General features: G+C 36.3%; 1 protein-coding gene across 2 annotated transcripts in view; it reads left to right on the top strand.

Moving 5' to 3' along the window:
* LOC115230409 (beta-hexosaminidase subunit alpha) overlaps positions 1-23,258 on the top strand; it is a 53,606-nt gene extending 30,348 nt beyond the window's left edge. Inside the window, exons 6-13 of one of the 2 annotated variants that reach the window (XR_004997928.1) lie at positions 4,646-4,850; positions 7,263-7,349; positions 10,233-10,305; positions 13,394-13,565; positions 16,801-16,891; positions 19,607-19,711; positions 22,724-22,895; positions 22,937-23,258. Coding sequence is in view for 1 of the 2 variants with exons in the window: in XM_029800608.2 (XP_029656468.1) it covers positions 4,646-4,850; positions 7,263-7,349; positions 10,233-10,305; positions 13,394-13,565; positions 16,801-16,891; positions 19,607-19,711; positions 22,724-22,778 (788 nt within the window). In the remaining variant the exon portion in view is untranslated. Of the gene's footprint in view, positions 1-4,645; positions 4,851-7,262; positions 7,350-10,232; positions 10,306-13,393; positions 13,566-16,800; positions 16,892-19,606; positions 19,712-22,723 lie in introns of both variants that reach the window. The other variant, XM_029800608.2, reaches the window with a different exon arrangement.
* The last annotated feature ends 619 nt before the right edge of the window (positions 23,259-23,877 follow it).

Raw genomic sequence — 23,877 nt, 5'->3', positions numbered from 1 at the left:
GTGTCTAGGAGAATGGGCAGATGTGTCCGTGAGAGTGTGTACATGTGTATGTGTATGTGAACGTATGTCCGTGTACTGGCATGTGTCCGTCCAAGTTGTGTACATGACTGTTACTTGCTGAATTGTGTATACATATTTACATATATGTTTGTATAGACGCACACACACATATATATATATGTGTGTGGGGTGTGTTGTTCCTCTCATCATCGTCTAACCGTGAATGGATACAACGCCTAGGTGCAACTGTTCGTATCAAACAACGTCTGCTCATACCGTTGTATATAACTGCACATACGCATTGCAACCTGTATGTAAGGACTACAGGTGAAAGGGAGAGAGAGAGAGGGGTGGTTATAGAATAGTCCTTCTGAATGGGATCTGGATGTTATTCCATTCGGACTTTCGGTTGAGAGTAGGTTTGTATTCTTGTATACAAACAGCTTCTGTGACCTGTCTCAACATTGCATCGGTGGGATGTGTAGATAGGATGTTCAACTTAGCTCCCCTAAGGATCCCTTGTGGCAGTCTACAGCATGTTGGTAGAAGCTGGAGTTTGGCTTCCTTTCAATGTAGTTGTCCAGGTGTTCTTTGAACCTATCATTGATGCTTCTAGAGGTCTCACCTATGTATGACAGACCTCTAGAAGCATCAATGATAGGTTCAAAGAACACCTGGACAACTACATTGAAAGGAAGCCAAACTCCATCTTATACCAACATGCTGTAGACTGCCACAAGGGATCCTTAGGGGAGCTTAAGTGAACCTCCTATCTACACATCCCACCGATGCAATGTTGAGACAGGTCACAGAAGCTGTTTGTATACAAGAATACAAACCTACTCTCAACCGAAAGTCCGAATGGAATAACATCCAGATCCCATCAGAAGGACATTCTATAACCACCCCTCTCTCCTCTCCCTTCACCTGTAGCCTTACATAAGGTTGCAATGCGTATGTGCAGTTATATACAACGGTATGAGCAGACGTTGTTTGATACGAACAGTTGCACCTAGGCGTTGTATCCATTCACGGTTAGACGATGATAGAGGAACACAAACACACACCCACACACATATATATATGTGTGTGCGTCTATACAAACATATATGTAAATATGTATACAACCTTCAGCAAAGTAACAGTCATGTACACAACTTGGACGGACACATGCCAGTACACGACATACGTTCACATACACATGTACACACTCTCACGGACACATCTGCCCATTCTCTAGACACTCACATACATACGTAGCACATGAATACAAACATACATACATACCTACGTATGGGCATACACACGTACATACGCACGTACATGTACACACACACATACATGGGCACATGCATACGAGCGCGTATACATACATACGCACATGCGTACGTATGTACATACATACATACACACATACATAAATACATACACACATACATACATACGAACAATAGTAAAACATTAGTTCTGTGATATAGAGATAAAAATCTGATAATAGATTTTAGGGTATAGTTCTTGTGAGCAAGCGTCATAAATTCACTTTCCAGCCTCGGCCGTAGGGAGTTGAAATTTGATAGCGTTGTGATGAGTGGTCACTCTACATCCATCCATCGCTACAGGTTTATAACTTTATGTTTTATAGAGTGTATGTGCGTGCTTATACACACACATACATATATACATACATACATACATACATACATACATACATACATACATACATACATACATACATACATACATACATACATACATACATACATACATACATACATGCATGCATGCATGCATGCATACACAGGCGTATGTGCGTACATGCATACGTACATACATACACACATGTATACATGCATGCATGCATACACAGGCGTATGTGCGTACATGCATACGTACATACATACACACATGTATACATACATACACACATACATACGTACATATATATGACGAACTAACTGTTACTTTCTTAGATGCAGCACGGACTTTGTCAGTGAACAGGTCGCGGATTTTAGCGACGAAAATATTTTGACAAATTAAACTTAAATGTTGGAGTGAATCGAACGGCTTTTGTGTGTTTCTTAAATGGCTTATAAACACCTTCCACGCTGCAATTGTTTTCGTTTCAGCACACGATCTCAGATCAAATTACTTGCTATGCGAGTACATCTCCGTAATATATATATATATATATATATAATTATATATATATATATATATATATATATATATATAATATATTATATATATATATATAATATTTATATATTTGTATGTGTAAAGTAACAGTTTAGATTTTAAAACCATTAGTTTCATATCTAGTGTGAACTAGACATATCTTCAGTTCCTCTAAACGATAACTGTTCTCTATAAGGAATGATTTTTTTTAAACACAAGAACATCAGTAACAGTTCAAGAAATATTCCTCTTAAAAAATTATGGCCAGGCAAGTTGTCTTCCTTTGCTTGATAGCTAGGTTTTCCAATACATAAAAGACAGACAAAATGTTGCTAAGCATTTTGCCTTATATGCTAATAATTCTACCAGTTCATCACAGTAATAATGATAATGATAATAATTTTTTGTATTTTTGTTCTGACTTCATTAACAGGGAGCATGTAAAAGTCAACCCCCTATTTTTGACCAAAAATTTAAGAATTTTCCATTGACCCTGCATAAAGTCAGCCCTAGTTTTTCACAAACAACAGGATAACATTTGTGGGTCAAAGTACTGTATTATCCTGTACATATAAATAACACTGTTACAAAATTGTGTGGCTACTTTACTGTAGCCTGCACTATAGATGTAATACATGGTGCTTATAATGGAATGCTCAATGCTTATAGTAAAACACCATTTAATAGCAAGCACTACACATCTGTTGATGGGTGCTACATTACCATTACTAAAATGTATGCACAGGATATGCTGCAAGCCAGCAAACATCTTGCAGCACAATAAACACATGCATCATACACTCGTTTACATGGTGAGAAATGTGTTTCACAGACAGCACTACTGGTGAACACTGGCAAACACCATTGTCTGAATTCTTACAAAGGCATGACTTTGGCAAGCCTAAAAACATTCAATTAGTCACTAGATCAGTGGTTCCTATGCGACCTTTATATTTTCCTCATTTCCAAATACAATAAATACATGCATTATATGCTTGTCTGTTTACATGGTGAGAACATGTTTCACAGACAGCACTATTCGTAAGTTCAATACCCCAGTTGTCACATCCTAGATGTTCTGCTGGATTAAAGATATTTCTCTACTATGAAACATCACACTTCTCACTCTGCCTTTCATATGGTGAGGAACTCTTTGTTAGCAACAAAGACTACAACTTCCAAAACTGATTAATTTCTTATAACTCTGTATTGTAGCTTCTGTACTTTCGGCAAGTCATCTAGCTTGTAGAGACTATTTACTACATCTTATGAGTTATTTGAGCAATTTGTAGACTTCATTTCATAGATGAGCCTTCCACTAACTACTTCTATACAGCTGTAGCATAAGCATGATCACTCTTTACCTTTGGCTACCCACATTGTGGCTCTTGACTTTTGGTTACCTATGTTTGGGTCATCACATAATGGTCAAGTCCATTTACCTTTACTCAGACTGTCCATCCCTTAGTATGATAGACTAGCCAAGTGTCTCAACATCAGTTATTTAAGGGACGATTTTCCTCCTTAATTCCTTATGGGGGTGAGTCTGCTATGAGCAACTTTTGGATCTTCAACAATGAGAGCAGTGTATTCCACTTTGTAGTTTCAGCAAAAGCAGAATTGTAACCAGAATCCTTTTCAACTTCTAGAAACCTTTGACAATCATTCATGTTCTATCAGTTTGCTTTTATTCACTTTAGCAACAGTAATAAATGTTGCATTGTGGTCAACTTCAATTTGCCTTTGTATTTTCTTATTGATATCCATCCTGACTTATATTAACAGGCCTTAAACCACATTGCATTGCATTTCATACAACAACCCAACATTTGCTAAATTCTATCAATTCTGAAGTCTTTTGTTACCTGTTAGTGCCAGGGACCCACTGCATTTTTCTCGTACTCATTGCTTGCATTTTGCACACAACATCAATTTTTTGATTATGTCCTTCCTAAATATCAATCAAAAAGTATCAAAATTACAATGCTAACTTCCCAGTTAACATTTACATTTTGTCTTCTCCCCTATTTGTTTGTGATTTTGTCTTTGCCATGTTGATCTTTCTGAAATAAAAGCCAGATATTATCGTGAATTAAAATTTTGATTATTTTTGGGGTGGCATAGTCTTGCAAGATGCATGACAACCTCACCATTGTCAGCGGCATGGAAAAGCACCCAATACATGCTGTAAAGTGATTGGTGTTAGGAAGGGTACCCAATTGTAAAAACCATGACAAAGCAGACACTGGCACATGATGTAGCCCTTAGACTCATTGGATCCTATCAAACCACCCAACCCATGCCAGCATGGAACATAGACATTAAATGATGATGATGGCGGGTGCTACTGCTAGATAAATAGATTCTAATTACCTAAATCTGTTTTTGTCATATCAATTTGATTTTAAAATTTATTGGTAGAATTCATAAATTCATGCATTTTCTGTTTATATGTAATCATTTCTTTTAGGCCATACTTTATCCTGGGGTAAATCTCACAAAGAACTTCTTACTCCATGTTACCAATATTCATCTGAGAATGGTAAATATGGTCCTGTCAATCCAATTTTGAATTCTACATATGCCTTTATGAAGAAGTTTATTTATGAAATTAGCATGATGTTTCCTGATAAATATTTCCATGCTGGGGGAGATGAGGTTAACTTTGATTGTTGGTAAGTATTGTTGTTCAATTTGTCATAATCATACTTGATAGTTTTATATTTTAATTCAAGTTTGGGTTGTTAATAATTTTGGTATGTCTCATTTGAATTGCAGTCTTTTTGCAACATTTTTTTCAACAGTGATTTGGAAAACTATGGTAATGCAGTTGAGAATAAATTAAACCAAAATAAGAGGAAAAGAAGAAAATTTTACTTTATATAGCCATCTATTTTCACTGCCCAGTATTCTTGGAGATGGGATCATAGGAGTAGAGTCCTCAAGTATTGCTTCCTTAGGGTCCTATCAGAAAAAAACACTAAAGCATTAAATTTTTCAGCTGGATATCCAAATGTAACCAACTAAGTGTTTGGATATTATCCAACCCCCTTTAATACCTAGGTTTTCTGCTGGTTGGATTGGATTTAAGAATCTATTTTGTGATTCTTTCTTGTAACATTCTAATCATAATTATTGAAGCTTTGACTTCACAATGCAGTGAAGTAGCAGCTCGACCTAGAGAGACACTCCCTGATCTCCAGGTTGCATGCTTTGTCAAGTAACATAACTCCAGAGGTCCTTCAGAGGGACCCCATTTTACTATATATCATTTCATAATTCTAATTGTTCAGCTATAAAGCTCTAATCATAGACGAAGAGAGAGTGAGAGAGACAAAAGAGGAAGAAACTGCTAAGGCAGTTATGAAAGGCCATCAAGGTCAGCCCTCACTCCACTCTCAGGAAAACTGACAAAGGGGTCTTGATTCATCAGGATGATGCTCCAGCATACAAGTCCTTTTCTTTTAAAGGCTGCTGTGTGTGACTGGCTCTGAACTGGTTGATCACCCACCCTATCCTCCTGATTTGGTTCCATCTTACATAGGAGTGGCTGTGTGGTAAGTAGCTTGCTTACAAACCACATGGTTCCGGGTTCTGTCCCACTGCGTGGCACCTTGGGCAAGTGTCTTCTACTATAGCCTTGGGCTGACCAAAGCCTTGTGAGTGGATTTGGTAGACGGAAACTGAAAGAAGCCTGTCGTATATATGTATATATATACATACATATGTATATGTGTGTGTCTGTGTTTGTCCCCCCCCAACATCGCTTGACAACCGATGCTGGTGTGTTTACGTCCCTGTAACTTAGCGGTTCGGCAAAAGAGACCGATAGAATAAGTACTAGGCTTACAAAGAATAAGTCCTGGGATCGATTTGCTCAACTAAAAGGTGGTGCTCCAGCATGGCCACAGTCAAATGACTGAAACAAGTAAATGAGACCATCTTGCTAATCATCTATTCCCCAACATTGAACGACACTTGGCTGGGAAGTAGTATTGCAGTGATGATGACATCATATTTGCTGTTGATAACTATTTTGTTGAAAGCTTCTTCACTAATGGGATCCAACTACTGCAACACTGACGGAAGAATAGTGTGGACTACAAGGGGGACCGTGTTGAAAAATAAGCCTCGTTTGATCACATTCTATGAGATTATCTTGGTCAGCCTGTGAACTTTTCAACCAATCCTCACATATGCAGGAGTGGCTGTGTGGTAAGTAGCTTGTCTACCAACCACATGGTTCCGGGTTCAGTCCCACTGCGTGGCACCTTGGGCAAGTGTCTTCTACTATAGCCTCGGGCCGACCAAAGCCTTGTGAGTGGATTTGGTTGACGGAAACTGAAAGAAGCCCGTCGTATATATGTATATATATATATATATGCATGTGTGTGTTTGTGTGTCTGTGTTTGTCCCCTAGCATTGCTTGACAGCCAATGCTGGTGTGTTTATGTCCCCCGTTACTTAGTGGTTCGGCAAAAGAGGCCGATAGAATAAGTACTGGGCTTACAAAAGAATAAGTCCCGGGGTCGAGTTGCTCGATTAAAGGTGGTGCTCCAGCATGGCCGCAGTCAAATGACTGAAACAAGTAAAAGAGAAAAAGAGAGAGTATATGCGGTGACAAGTGTGGAGCAAGTTAAATATGATTGGTTACATCATAATGAATCAGCTAACACACTAGAATACAGAACACATACAAAGCAGACGTTATGTTAGTATCTTAGTGATTTTCTTTGTGCAATATATATTTTTCATTTGCTTATATAATCTTTTCAGTAAGATTTGAAAATAGATCAATAAAAACACTCTTACTGAAATTTATTATAAGTCATAAATATTTGTTCTCTAATGAATCATACTACATCCTTTACATTCAATATTAGCTTTCTTTTTTGATAATTTAATATTGGAATCTACTTAGCATGCTTCTTACAAAATGTTTTGAATATTAATAAATTTATATTACAGACGACTGTTTGTCAAAGCTGTTAAAGGCTCTCACATGTTTGTTAATAGTTGATGACAGGTCCTATCTAAATCGTCTTTTACTACAATATATTCTGAACTTTGTTTTTATCTTTTTATAGGAAAAGCAATCCTAATATTACTAAATTCATGGAAAAAATGAAATTTGGAACATCTTATTATAAGTTAGAACAATACTATATGGAGAAGTAAGTACTTTGTATGTTACGTAATGTTGTTTTATAAACTTTAGTTCTTTATGTATTTATATTATTAGTTCTTGATAATGAATAATTCTTGGTCAGCTCAACTTGTGCAGAGCAAGAGCAAGAAAGTTACTAATAAAACATTTTAAAGTAATCTTTTAATCCAGCACTCTGGATATCATCTGCTTCAGGAGGATCTTGGATTACATGAACAATGTTCTGTGGGGGTTGGTTGTGTATGGAAGTCAAGCATGCTGAATTTGTTTTCTGTCTGATTTTTTTTTATATATGATTGAAGAATATGATGATGATGAATAAGATGAATAAAATAGTTGGTATACATTCTGCAGTGTTTTGAATAATTCATGTTAAATGAAAACTGCCTTTAAAAAAGGTAATCTACAAAGCAATATGACTGCAAGGACAAATAAAAATTACAGTGAAGTAATAAGCAGACTGTTCAAGGCTACATATACACTACACTTATTATTTCACAACATAGATAGAAGAAATGCAGTGTCTCTATCAAAACACATTTGGGACTTAAAAGAGGGAAGCATAAAAATGAATATAACAAACTTGGCAATAATAGATTGCATTGTCCCTTGCATAATGCTTCTAGGATGTGCCTACTATGTACCACAGAAAAATGTAATATAATTATGCAACAAGTATGTTTCCTAAACAGAACTGAGAAGATGTCACAATGCAGATACAAGAATAAATTCATCATAAAAAATTGTTGAAGATGCAACAGCAGAATTAGCAGCAGGAAGCACAACAATGACAACAGTAATAGATAAACAAACTAACAAAAACAAACTACAGAAAAAGATTATGATTCACAATGCAAACAATCCAATCTGTGTCAAATCATTAATTATGGATTCAATGAGTCTTAAATATTAAGTAACAGCTGTAAAAGAACTACACGCATACACACAAACACATACACATGTACAGACCAATGATGGAAATGATTTTCAGGAACTAGGCATACAGTAAAACTGTGTCCATTAGAGTTAAGTGAAGTGAGTACATGCAGTTGTAAGTGTATAAGAGTAATTTTTTTTAAAAATATTGCTAAAATTGGAGGCATTTTGAAACTGTATAACCTACACTGGGTATGATAATTATGCACACGCACACACACACATACACACGTGAGCAAACAACATTCACATAACTATCACCTCTTCCAATATATCTTTTCTGAAATTTAATTTTTTCACTAGTATAAAAGTAAAAGGACTCAATATTTTGTCTTTAAGTGATGAGGTTTGCATATAGGGTTCATGAAATTCTTATTATAGTTCACAATATAGTGGTCAGTATATGTGATAAAACTTATGTCTATTATATAAATGCAAGTGTATATGGTTATGTATGTGTGTTTAGCTCCAGAAGGCTCTCATACAGGGCATCCTCAAGAAAAATGAATTCAGTTTTTGAAATCTATGTCCAAAAGACAGTGTCAGCGTCATCATCATCATCGTTTAACGTCTGCTTTCCATGCTAGCATGGGTTGGACGATTTTGACTGAGGGCTAGCGAACCAGATGGCTGCACCAGGCTTCGATCTTGATCTGGCAGAGTTTCTACAGCTGGATGCCCTTCCTAATGCCAACCACTCCAAGAGTGTAGTGGGTGCTTTTACGTGCCACTGGCAAGGAGCCAGTCAGGCGGCACTGGCAACGACCTCACTCAAATCTTTTGCACATGCCACCGGCACAGGTGCCAGTAAGGCGATGCTGGTAACGATCACACTTAAATGGCATCTTTTACATGCCACCGGCACGGAGACCAGATAGCCGCTCTGGCAATGATCACTCTCGAATGGTGCTCATAATATCCTACTATCACGAGGCTCAAGTGCCAGTAATGCGACGCTGGTAACGATCACGCCTGAATGGTGCCTTTTAAGTGCCACTGGCACGGAAGCCGGTTATCCGCTCTGTCAATGATCACACTCATATGGTGCTCTTTGCACCTCGCTAGCATGGACACCAGTCATCGAATTTGATTTTGATTTTGAGGAAAAAATCCCACTCTTTACTTATCATGATCAGTCGATATCTCTCTATATTTACCTTAGTCTTGACACTTACTCTGTCTATATGTATTAATTCTCATGCATTTCTTTCATTTTGTTTAAAACCTTGTGTTCTAATATTTACTTTCATTTTATCAAATGAGTACAAATCCTGTTTTCTGATTAGGTAAAAATGATCAAACGTTAAAGCTTTGTAATGTTTTGATTGAAACTTGACAAACAATAGCTGATCATAAGTAGACATTTTGCTGTATTGATTTTTCAATCAATTGATGTTATTCACGAGGGAAAATTTTATGAGGTGTATCACAAGTCACCCCACCCCAAAACAATTGAATTGCAAAATAGATATTTGTCATACTTACCCATATGCTTCAATTTTTATAGGTGGCATAAACATATATGAACACAAATGCATCATCATCATCATCATCGTTTAACGTCCGTTTTCAGTGCTAGCATGGGTTGGACGGTTCGACCGGGGATCTGGGAAGCCAGGAGGCTGCACCAAGCTCCAATCTGATTTGGCAGTGTTTCTACAGCTGGATGCCCTTCCTAACGCCAACCACTCCATGAGTGTAGTGGGTGCTTTTTACATGCCAGGGGAGGCTGGCAATGGCCACAATCAGTAGGTGCTTTTTACGTGCCACCAGCACGGATATAAGCATATATATGTGTGTGCATGTATTTATAGATACATGTTTAAATAAGTACAGCTGTATATTATTTCCATTCAGTAGATAAACATATTTCTCTATAAGTAATGTAAGTTGTTTATCACTATTGTTTTCTGTTATACATGCTTGACCAAATGTTTTTATCTTTATATTACAGATTATTAGACATTGTTGCATATTACCATAAACACTATATGATCTGGCAAGAAGTCATTGATAACAAAGCTACAGTTTGTATAAGTTCCTCTTTTTCTCCCTCTCTCTCTTTCCTTCCCTCTTTTTTCCCCTCCCTTCTCCCTCCTGCTCCCCACTCTCTTTCAAGAGAAGAGGATAGGCAGCACTTCATGATCTTTTACAGAACTTCTGTGACTGGTAGATGAAGGGAGGAAGTAGTTCCCAGATCAGAGATATACTTTTCCAACTAAACGCTTGCATGCTTAAGACAGAGCACCCCACCTCATTTCTTTTATGTAATATGTGTTCTCATATCGTATCAGTTGATAGTGGGTTGATCAACTGAGGGACGACTGGCTCATTTCCTGGTAATAAGTCATGTCCATGTCCAATACATCATCATCATCATCATTTAGCGTCCACTTTCCATGCTAGCATGGGTTGGATGGTTGAACTGGGGTCTGGGAAGCCAGAAGGCTGCACCAAGTCCAGTCTGATCTGGCAATGTTTCTACGGCTGGATGCCCTTCCTAACGCCAACCACTCCGTGAGTGTAGTGGGTGCTTTTTACGTGCCAGACGGGGCTGGCAACGGCCATGGTCGGATGGTGCTTTTTACATCCCACTGGTACGGGGGCCAGGCGAGGCTGGCAACGGCCATGATTGGATGGTGCTTTTTATGTGCCACCAGCACGGGGGCCCGGCGAGGCTGGCAACGGCCACAATCGGATGGTGCTTTTTACGTGCCACTGGCACGGAGGCCCGTCTGGGTGGCGCTGGCAGCGGCCATGTTCGGATGGTTCGCTTACATGCCACCGGCACTGGTATCACAGCTACACTTAACTATTAATATACCAATGATGTAACACTGTGAATATGGCAAATAAAATCTGAGTAAATCTATCAGTCCTTATCAGCCAAATCTTCCAGAAAAAAAGGGAGAAGCACTGGTCATGCACACCCTTGTGACATCCTTTAACACTTTAGAACAGTGTTCTCCAACCTCTTTTATACCACAGACCGGCTTCATGCAGGACAATCTTTCTGCAGACTGGTAGTGCATTTAATTTAATAAGAGCAATTTATAAGAGTGATAATAAGAGCAATTTATTAAAGAAGAAAAAATGTATAATCTTTTGATTCTCATGTACTGAAATCCTTAAAAATCTGAAAATTAGTTAGGATTTGAAAATTAGCTGAAAATTATTACAAATAATTAAAAATTACATTGATTGTAAAATGTCTTTACAGTTATGATAGATTGTCAAGGTAGAAGTAAAATATGTATTAATTATAAAAATATACATTAATTATAAAATGTACTTACAGATCTGATCGATTGTCAAGATAGACATAAAACATGCATTAATTATTAAAATATACATTAATTATAAAATGTACTTACAGTTATTGATAGATTGTCAAGATAGACATAAAACATGCATTAATTATAAAAATATACATTAATTATAAAATGTACTTACAGTTATTGATAGATTGTCAAGATAGACGTAAAATATGCATTAATTATAAAATGTCCTTACAGGTATGATAGATAGTATTGAGTAGATGAATATTCCATATTTAAACAAATCTTTCAAGATTAAAGTCCAATATTCACTTCATCTATTGTATAATTTTAAACAGGTTCATTATTTCTTTGCTGCCCAGTAGCAAATGATCCACAGACTAGTACTGGTCTATAGCCCAGCGGTTGGGGACCTCTGTTTTAGAAGACATCTCATACACACATACAAATGTACACATACGAACTCTAACTCTTTCTCCCTTTTTCTCTCATTCTTTCTCTCCTCTATACTTGTTTCTCACTCTCTCTCTCTATCTATCTATCTATCTCTTCCTCAGTTTCTCAATGTCACTGTCATAAAAAGTACTATTTTCACAATTTTACCTGTGATTTTCAATGCTACCTTGTTTAACCTTTTAGTGTTCGCATTATTCTGCCAAAATTAATGCTTTTTCATCCACTTTGTTTTGAACTAATCATGCATTATCTTGTAGCTATGAGATTTTGATGAGGTAGCTGTTAATTTTTAAAATGATATTGTAGGGTTGGTGTGAGAGACCAGATCTGACCAGTTTGAACATAAAACAGGCAGAATACTTTTGGCCGGATATGGCCGGTTTAAATGCTAAAGGGTTAACCCTTTTGTTACCAACCCGGCTGAAACCGGCTCTGGCTCTGTTGTACAAATGTCTTGTTTTCTTAAGTTTTGAATTAAAATCTTCCACCAAACCTTAGTCACAATTTATGTTCCTAACACTAGCTGAATGATAACCAAGTAATTTTACTAAATTCTTTGTTATAAAATAAATACAGTAATGAAAGAGTTAAGACATTTACTGAAAATACATACAGTTCTATATGTTGTTTAACCCCTGCTCAGTTCTGATTGAAAACAGGCATATGATCAAAGACATTCCAACTTTAAGATGATGTGAGATTTAAGGAAAAATTGGCTAGTATTTCTAGCAGTTTGAACAACCATATAGTGGCACACTTGTTGGCTCATGCATTCACTTAATGTTGGAGTAAATATCCTGCAGCCTGAATGTCTTCCTGCTTCTAACCAGTGGTTCATGTTAACAATAAAATTGACTAAGACAAGTACAACTACATGGCTTGAACCATGAGCATAAAGAATATCTATAACAATGTTTCTACTTATCATCATGCAGTCACTATACTTTTTGGCAGAATCGTTAGCACACCGGGCGAAAAGCATAGCCGTATTTCGTCTGGCATTACGTTCTGAGTTCAAATTCCGCCGAGGTTGACTTTACCTTTCATCCTTTCGGGGTCGATAAATTAAGTACCAGTTACGCACTGGGGTCGATATAACCGACTTAATCCGTTTGTCTGTCCTTGTTTGCCCCCTCTATGTTTAGCCCCTTGTGGGTAGTAAACAAATAAGTATACTTTTTATTATTGTTAACATTAGATATTCATACACTATACCCTATATTTTGTAAACTTGCAGGCAAAGAAAAATCAGTGGCTCCTGATTGATAAACAACTCCTTTATTTTCATTTAATTTCATTTCATCTTATGTAAAATAAAAACATTTTACTTTGATTTAAATATCTAATCTTAATCATTGATGCATGAATAATTTCTATTCAGGTTCAAAATGATACTGTGGTACATGTCTGGAAAAGTGGCTACAAGAACGAATTAGCAAAAGTTACAAGCCTGGGTTATCAAGCACTACTTTCCTCATGCTGGTATCTTAACTATATTTCTTATGGATCTGACTGGCAACGATATTATACTTGTGATCCTCAAGATTTTTCTGGTAAGGAATTAAATTAACGCCAGTTTTTAATTGCATCTATTAACATTCTTTGTTGAAATTGTTTTGGCTTCAACCTTGCTTTTCCTTTTATTTCCTTGACATAGATAAAATAAATACCAGTTATAAACTGGAGTTGATCCAACCATGCTATATAACAATAAAGGCGACGAGCTGGCAGAAACGTTAGCGCACCGGGCGAAATGCTTATCGGTATTTCATCTCTCATTACATTCTGAGTTCAAATTCCGCCCAGGTCGACTTTGCCTTTCATCCTTTCAGGGTCGATAAATAAAGTACCAGTTTCGCACTGGGGTCGATGTAATCGACTTAATCCCTTTGTCTGTCCTTGTTTGTCCCCTCTATGTTTAGCCCCTTGTGGGTAATAAAGAAACATGTATAACAATAAACGTGTAATCTTGCTACATTGATAGAAATCATTAATTACATTTGGTGCCATGTAAAAAGCACACATACTGGTGCCATAAAAGTACCTAGTACACTCTGTAAAGTGGTTGGCATCAGGAAGGGCATCCAGCCATAAAAACCATGCCAGATGGAAAACGGAAGTTAAATGATGATGATGATTTACTTTCATAAATTGATCACTGACAGTTTTTATCTATGATTGGAAATGAATGACTGATTTAGCTATAGATTCAGAAAGAATGATTTTCTATCATTCCTTAGAGCGTAGGCGAGAAAGATATGCCATAATATACATCTGGAAGATCCTAGAAGGACTTGTCCCAAACTTTGGCATCGAGAGTTACACAAATGCTAGAACTGGGCGCTACTGCATAGTGCCAAGGACTCCAAATTTGCCATCAAGATGTAGGACAAGATACTGTGATAGCCTGGGCTTCCGAGGCCCACAGCTCTTCAATATCCTCCCAAAGAACCTAAGAGACCTGCATGGGGTGGATGCAGATGTCTTTAAAATGAAACTGGATCTCTTCTTGTCAGGTGTCCCAGATGAACCAACTTCGTGGCAGGAGGTGCAGATGAGGGCAGCTGCATCGAACTCTCTCATGCACCAAATGGCAATTGCTAAAAAGCATTCGTGAAGTAAAATCATGTAGCAACACCAAATGGCGATGCTCCAGCATGGCCACATCTCCTGAGCTGAAACTAGATAAAATAAATAAAAAAAATAAATAAATAAAACATTGTTTTATTGCAAGGACAAGTGTTTCTCAAAAAACTAGGAATGTGTGTGCATGCATATTTTTGGAGTTTTGAGAGAAGGGAGGATCCCTCTATTTCTTATGTTATTTTTTCCATTATACCTTACAACCTAATAAATAACAAGACTTTGTGAATAAAAAGAAAAAGAAGTTGAGCCTGTTTTAATTTAAACATCAATTCTTATTTTCTAAAATGATTTGTCTGTTGTACACTGACACAAACAATATGTTCAATGTGACATAAGGATCTTGATTAGAAAATACAAGTAGATCTACATGTGTCTAACACACGTGGACATGCCTACAAAGTCAGAAAACAACTCAGCTCCCATGACTTTCGGAAACATTTTTTCACGCTCAGAGTTGCTGAAGCATGGAATAAACTGCCTGCGTCAGTTGTTGACTGCCATGACACTGCATCCTTTAAGGCCCTCATGCTTTCCGAAATCCGCCAAAACTACACCTGATTATATATACACTTTAGATGAATTGTAGTGCACCTGAGCACTGTACACAATGTTTTATTATATTATTATTATTATGTTGCTATCTTGATCCAGTTGGCATATGACCAAGCATGCAACATCTGTGGCCCTCGTGTTCTTTCTTTTTTTAAATGGCAGGTGTGTTTTGAGGAAGATTTGGCAACTATTTCTGGCAGGACAAACTTTTAGCAGTAGATGCCATAATTTGACTGCGAAATTTGTGCCTTAATAAGGAGCAAGGAACTTGATTTATGGACCACTTTAATTCATTGAAATATTTAACATTTACTACTTACATGGCCCATTCTTTTATGAACAAAAAAAATATTGTTTTAAGAGTGTTATAGTTTGCTTGAAGCATTGTAATGCAGAAGTAGAAAAATGAATGAATTGAGAAATCAAGAAAGCTTCTAACAATGCAGAAAGTTTAAAAAGAACCTTTATAGTTCAGGTGCAAAGGCCTATCTTTAGAAGAATACAGTCAAAGAAATGTGTATCTACATAGATCTTTTGGATAGTTTGGTGCTTTGGCTTGTAGTTGCAGTGCCCCAAATACTGGTGTAGTTGGTGCTGTAGAGGTTGCATTGAGGACAGTGAAGACTGGCTTTAGGTTAGCAGCAGTGGTGAGGAAGGTTGTTGTCCATTGCGGTGAGTGCTGTGGAGATTATTCACTCAAAGATGACCGGCATTCTGGTTGACCTACTGAAGTTGATGATGATCAAATCAAAGCCATAGAATGTCTTGGACTCGTTAAGAAGCTCGATATTTGGGTTACACATAAATTGAAAGAGAGTCACTTAACACAATGAATCGATATTTGCAATATGCATCTCAGTCACAATGAAATCAACCTTTTTTTGAAACGAATCATCACTGGTGATGAAAAATGGATTGTCTACAATAACATCAATCAAAAGCTAGTAGAAAATTTGTTGATAGAAAATTACAACAAATATCACCAGTTGAAGTTCAATCAGAAACGGTAGCATCACAGTCTGTAGCTCAATGTAGCTTTTTTGTAAACATTCACACATATGCATGCATGCATGCATACATGCATACATACATACATACATACATACATACATACATACATACATATATACATACATGCATGCATACATACATACATACATACATGCATACATACATACATACATACATACATATATACATACATGCATGCATACATACATACATACATACATGCATACATACATACATACATACATACATATATACATACATGCATGCATACATACATACATACATACATGCATGCATACATACATACATACATACATATATACATACATGCATACATGCATACATACATAATACATACATACATACATACATACATATATACATACATACATACATACATACATACAGAGACAGACAACTATGTTAACAGATAGTTGGCAAATAGAACGCTGAGATTAATGAAATGAACTCTGTGTGTATGGGGGGGAGCACACTTCTGTGTGTGATGAAGTGACAGATCCTGTCATTATGACAATTAACTGCTCTAATTAAACTTTGTATTTTTATTTATTTGCATAGGTTCTGCTCAACAGAAAGAACTGGTAATTGGAGGTGAAGCATGTATGTGGGGAGAATATGTTGATGGTACCAACCTTACTCCAAGACTTTGGTAGGTATTGAATCTATTTGTTTTTGTCACTGTCATCTCTGACATTGTTGTTACTGTTTAGGGTTAGGGTTAGGATATTTTGTGATAGTCAATAGTGCTGATGTGAACAGCTGCTCTAAAACTTGCTAAGCTTTGTTCACTTTCATTTTCAAATGGCCATTAGGCTTTTCATCTAATCTTTGTCTTATAGAACTTGATAAAAGTTGCAATAAATACAGTGAGAAATCAGATGATTAGTAGAGTTGGTTTGAGTACAGAAGTAGACCAAAGTGTGTATATCTATATATATATATATAATTATTATTTGAGGGGATATTATTCCTAACTTACAGGGAAAAATTCAATTTAGAAATGCTAAATCAAATTTCATACAATATGATATATATATATATTTATAAAAATTAGAAAAAAAACACCTTTTATCAATTCAAAATAAACAATTAAATTACACCACCTAGAAAATTACATATAATAGAAATATTAAAATTAAAATAACAATAATATACTGATGATTTTGAATTGATAAAAGGTGTTTTTTTTTCTAATTTATACATATATATATATATATATATCTTAGATACACACACACATACACACATTGGTTTACTTCTGTACTCCAACCAAAGAGAGAGAGAGAGAGATCCTATGAGTGCAGACATGACTGTGTGGTTAAGAAGTTTGCCTTGCAGCCAAAATATTTCGGATTTTAATCCCATTAGAAATCATCTTAAGCAAGTATCTTCTACCAGAGGCCTGAGATTGACCAATCCTTCAAAGTAAAATTTGGTAAACAGAAGCTGAAGAAGTCCATTATGCATATCCATCAAGAAAAGAGAGGCCCAGTAAAGTGTGGCATGCAACCAAAATTGGGTTTGATAGTGATTCCACAAGCTACTTTCAGTACCCAGTATAGTATAAAAATAATAATAATGAAATTATTGTATACAGTGCTCAGGTGCACCACAACTTGTCAGAAAGTGCGTATAAAGTATATGCAGTAATGTACAAATGTCTGGAAAGCGAACAATGTATGAGTCAGATACATGCTTGTGTGTGTATGGAGGGGAGAAAATCAGGTGTAGTGTATAAAACAGGATACCAAACTCTGGATAGACTAGAGTGTGAAGTACAAGCCAAATAATAGAAAAAATTACCAGAAACCAAGTGTGGTATTTTAAGCTTTATAGAACATACACACATTTCAGTAACATGTTGGAATAATTGCATAATGATGGTAGAAACATTATGCATCCCAGCTATACCCTGATTGCCTCTCTTCTAAAATGGGAGTAACTATGTAGCTCCCTTCCCACAAAAAATCTATTCTGCTCTGGTCCCTTATAATTTAACCCCTCATCTCCTAGCTTAAAGCTGCCTCTCTTAAGGTTCATAGTCTTTCAAGGTGCATGGCGACCTTCTTGTGTTAGTGAGACAAAAAAGCATCAAGTACATGCAGTAAAAATGGCTAGCATTAGGAAGGGCTTCCTTTTTCACTGTCCAGAACTATTCCTCCTTGATATCCAGCCTTCATTCTTATACTATTTACTTGACCTACATGTAAATAGTATAAAGCTACCCATCCTCTAAAATATGCCCCTTTCTCACCATCATATATCTCTTACTCTCTCTACACACTATGCCTGCCTAGTTTGCATAAAGAAGGACATCCAGTTGTAGAAACCATGCCAAAGTTGACAATGGAACCAGAATGTTCAATGATGACTATGATGATGTGTACATACATGCATACAGTTTTGAATGTAAATGGAAATATAATTTGTTTACAAGCACTTAACCATATTGCCATACACTACCATGCATTGATGTGTACTGCTTACACAAAAATATATAAATCATCATCATCGTCATCATTATTTTAACATCTATTTTCTCTGCTAGCATATGTTGGACAGTTTGACAGCATTCAACAGGTTGGAAGGCCATGCTTTACTGCAATGTCTCCTGTTTTACCTGGTTTCTATAGCTAGGTGTCCTTCTTAACACGATCCACTTCATAGAGTGTACTGAGTGCATGTTTTGTGGCACCAGTACTCTAGATGTTGGCTTGCCATGAGTAACCCTAAAGCGCTCTCTCAGGGCTTGCATTGTCACTGCTTGAATCAGTTACTACAAATGCATATGCACATATATTCTTGGCATATAACTCGCATATATCTTTGGCACTGATACCTAACTATTATGAATTAAATCTTTGCTGGAGTTAATTTTACTTTTCATCGGCTTCTGTGCCAATGGCACGTAAAAAGCACCAAACTGATCGTGGACGTTTGCCAGCCTCCCCTGGCACCTGTGCTGGTGGCACGTAAAAAGCACCATCCGATCGTGGCCGCTGCCAGCCTCCCCTGGCACCTGTGCTGGTGGCATGTAAAAAGCACCCACTACACTCACAGAGTGGTTGGCATTACGAAGGGCATCCAGCTGTAGAAACACTGCCTGATCAGACTGGAGCCTGGTGCAGCCTCCTGGCTTCCCAGACCCCGGTCGAACCGTCCAACTCATGCTAGCATGGAAAACAGAAGTTAAACGATGATGATGATGATGATGATCTGTTCCAGATTGTATTGTCTGTAACTAATATTGTTTACTTGTTTCTAATGTTTTTTTTTTGTTCTTTTCCATATCAACTAAAGAAGACATACTCTCTTGGAATTTTCTGTATACATGAATTAGTACTTTTTTTTTTATCTTTTACAGGCCAAGAGCATCAGCTGTTGCTGAACGTTTATGGAGTGATGCTAGTGTAAAAAATATAGCTTCTGCAGAGACTCGCTTAGAATTTCATAGATGTCGACTTTTAAAGTAAGAATTACTGTTTTAATACTTATCTTTTCTTGAATTTAAATTTTTCTTCATACACAAATTAAGTATGAATTAATATTAGCATATTATAAAAAAAAAAACCTTAAAGATAGCTTGGAAATAATGCTTCACCAACCACCATCACCTATACCCCATCCATATCACACAACATTCTTCATTAATTTTTCTTATTATTAACTATAGTAGACTAACGGAGTAATTAGAGCTCCATACAAAGTATCCTGCTGTGTTTAGTTAAGGCTCTTTGTTCCAAGTTCAAATTTTGTCAAGGTCACCTTTGCTTTTCACTCTTCTGAGATTGATAAAATGAAGTGTCAGTCAACTACTTAGATAAATTTAACCAATTATACCATTCCCTCAAAATGTGTAGTTTCTTGTCAACAACAGAAATCATTTATCAGAGAAGGAAATTTGTTGCTAGCTAAGTGACTAAAGGTCAGTGTCAGTGATTAAAAATGTGTCTTTATGATAGCTATTTATATATAACTTAGTGGGAATGTGTCTAAGTTAATCAGGGCTTACCAAGGACCTCTCTCTTTTCTCTTTTACTCTTTTACTTGTTTCAGTCATTTGACTGCAGCCATGCTGGAGCACCGCCTTTAATCGAGCAACTTGACCCTAGGACTTATTCTTTTGTAAGCCCAGTACTTATTCTATCGGTCTCTTTTGCCGAACCACTAAGTGACGGGGACATAAACACACCAGCATAGGTTGTCAAGCAATGCTAGGGCGACAAACACAGACACACATGCATATATATATATATCTACGACGGGCTTCTTTTCAGTTTCCGTCTACCAAATCCACTCACAAGGCTTTGGTCGGCCCGAGGCTATAGTAGAAGACAGTTGCCCAAGGTGTCACGCAGTGGGACTGAACCCGGAACCATGTGGTTGGTAAACAAGCTACTTACCACACAGCCACTCCTGCACCTCATTGCCAATGTGGTTGTATAGTCCTAGTTAGTCCTTATCAACTCAACTCTCTATGACACAGTACCATCTATCTGTCTCTCTGTCTGTCAATGAATGAATAAAATACCATAAAGAGATATTGTTGATTATTGTCAGTATAGAAGGGCACAGTGTAACTTATGAATGTTTCTTTACTTTTTTCTCTTGAACTCAAATTCTTACATGCACAACACTTTCAAATGACTAGCATCACTTTATCTTCTTAACATTTAGAAAACTGGGATAAGCTCCTGTACACTATGACACCTAGTAAAAACCGTGAGACAGAGATATTGTTATCTAAACAATAGTTAAGCATATATTTTTTTTATCTTAACCCTTTCGTTACTGTATTTATTTTGAGATGCTCAGTGTTTCTTCCAATTATGTAAAATATAACAAAGAATTAAGTAAAATAACATCGTTATCATTAAGCTAGAGTTAGGGACATAAATTGTGACTAAGGTTTGGTGGAAGGTTTTAATTCAGAACTTTTGAAAACCAGACATTTGTACTAAAGAGCCAGAGCAGGTTTCAGCCGGGTTGGTAACGAAAGGGTTAAGAAAGGGTAAAACAGGAATGTGTTGCTTTCAGTCCCCTCTTCTGTACTGTACATATTAAAACTGATCATCTTGGGTACCCTACACCTGAATATAAATGAAACTGTTGTTAAATTTAGAGTTCTTTTCAGGATTGAAAATATATTTTAAAGTACAGTAGAAATTCAAAAGGCACAGTTCACATATATTACAAATTGGGCTTATGAATTAGCATTCTTATATCTGTCATTATATATCTTTAGAATATAAGTAACTGAAATAAAATAATTTTTAAGTACAAAAAAAAACAAAAAACAAGTAACTGGCTCATGACCCTTTTGGGGATGAAACTAGCTGGAGTAATTTCAGAATCTAAAAAAACTTCTGACTATAGTCTAGGTTAGTAACAATAGCAATAGTAAAGAAGAGTTTGTTCTGTTGCCATGATAAGTGAGAAAAGCTAAGATTTCAAACCATGGCTTTTCAGCCAAACGTAGTGTTCAAGTAATGGCTGGGCAGAAATCAAAAAAGGAAAGAATAGGTTATTTGGTAGACAGAAAGTGGATGTAGAGATATTTGCAGTGAAAGAGAAATGTTGGGGTGGGAAATAAGATTTAAAATCTAACTGATCCAGCTTCTAAACAATGATGCCAGTTGAACAAAATATTCAGTCTTTTGTATGTTTTGGCATGTTTCAACTTAAGTAATAATTCCTCGTGCTTTCGATACAACTTTTTCTCCCAGATTTTGTAAATATCCCAATTCAATTGAATGAATTTCTTGTTTAACCCTTTCGTTACCAACCCAGCTGAAACCAGCTCAGGCTCTGTAGTACAAATGTCTTGTTTTCATAAGTTTTGTATTAAAATCTTCCACCAAACCTTAGTCACAATTTATGTTCTTAACACTAGCTTAACGATACTCTTTTACTCTTTGACTTGTTTCAGTCATTTGACTGCGGCCATGCTGGAGCACCGCCTTTAGTCGAGCAAATCGACCCCGGGACTTATTCTTTGTAAGCCCAGTACTTATTCTATCAGTATCTTTTGCCGAACTGCTAAGTGACGGGGACGTAAACACACCAGCATCGGTTGTCAAGCAAATGCTAGAGGGACAAACACAGACACACAAACATATACACACACATACACACATATATATATATATATATATATATACATATATACGACAGGCTTCTTTCAGTTTCCGTCTACCAAATCCACTCACAAGGCTTTGGTCGGCCCGAGGCTATAGCAGAAGACACTTGCCCAAGATGCCATGCAGTGGGACTGAACCCGGAACCATGTGGTTGGTTAGCAAGCTACTTACCACACAGCCACTCCTGCGCCTATAACTAAGTTATTTTACTAAATTCTTTGTTATATTTAAAGTAGTTGAAAAAAACACAGAGCATCTCAAAATAAATACAGTAACGAAAGGGTTAAAACATCAAAATAAAGTTAATGCTTTTTTATAATATTGTTTTTATTTTATTTTAGGCGTGGTGTTCCAGCTGAACCTTTGGGTCCAGGTTACTGCCCTAAAGAAATGTAGAACATTTACTGACAATATCTAATGGATAACTTTTGATACTTTACTCTTCAACACTTTACTATTATAAGAATGAAAAACAAATAGAACAAAAGTATTTTGATTAATTTAAGTCGGTTTCAAGTTGATGCAAGTTGATACAAGTTTACTATAGGGAAACACATGTTCATCACATTTATTTTCCATTTCTCTAAAATATAATGACTTTATGAATTGGCAATGAGAAACCAATATTTGTTTGACTCAAAGAAGACAACACTTGTATTGAAACATTGACTCTATATCATTCCTATGTAAGGTTTAAAACTTATCAAGAAGTGTTTTATTTGTCTTACAAGCTAAATACTCCTTGTCTCTGATTTTTCAGTCAGTTCCAAATTGTATTAAAATAAATTGGAAATCTGTCAAACACCACCAACACTGTTTAGATTCTCATGGAAATTATATATTACAATACTTTAAATGATTCCTATTCAATTTTTCCCCATTTTGTTATTTTGTTTACTGAAGATTTTAAATTCAAATTGATGAAAATAAATGTTAATTCATTAAAACATTTTAAGAAGAAACAGTTAGAAAGATTGTTTTGAATTGAAATTTTTACTTGAATCAAAGTTCAGTTTTAAAAAACAAATGTTTTTCTTGATTTGAATTAAATTTTAATATGGTATTTCAATTTAAGTTTGTAAAAATGGAAAAAAAGGAAAAATTTTTTATAAATAAATCTTATTTACTAGGGTCTTAAAGTTAACTTAGCAAAAGACCCAAGGTCCTAGTAAACAAGAAATCAAATAGGATTTACCCACCATTTCAGGTAAATGGCCCTGCTCAATATGTAGAAAAGTTGTAGGCAGGAACTCCATTTGGTGTACCCAGTGCAAGTGATGGAAACACAAAAGGTGCAGGGGAATAATAGGAAGGTTAATAAAGAAAGTAGTGTTTGTATGTGGAAGACATACAGGAGCCATAAGGACTACAGATGCACAGAATAGTGATTTCCTCAAATGTCCTTGAGATTCTCGAAGTAGTAGATAATTCATGTTACCTAGGTGACCTAATTAGCAGTGGAGGAAGATGTACTGAAAGTGTAATTGCTAGAATA

Source organism: Octopus sinensis, linkage group LG2 (assembly GCF_006345805.1).
Source record: "Octopus sinensis linkage group LG2, ASM634580v1, whole genome shotgun sequence".
NCBI classification, from domain to species: domain Eukaryota; kingdom Metazoa; phylum Mollusca; class Cephalopoda; order Octopoda; family Octopodidae; genus Octopus; species Octopus sinensis.
The sequence above is the reverse complement of the archived record's forward strand: the minus strand, read 5'-3'. Positions and strand labels throughout refer to the sequence as shown.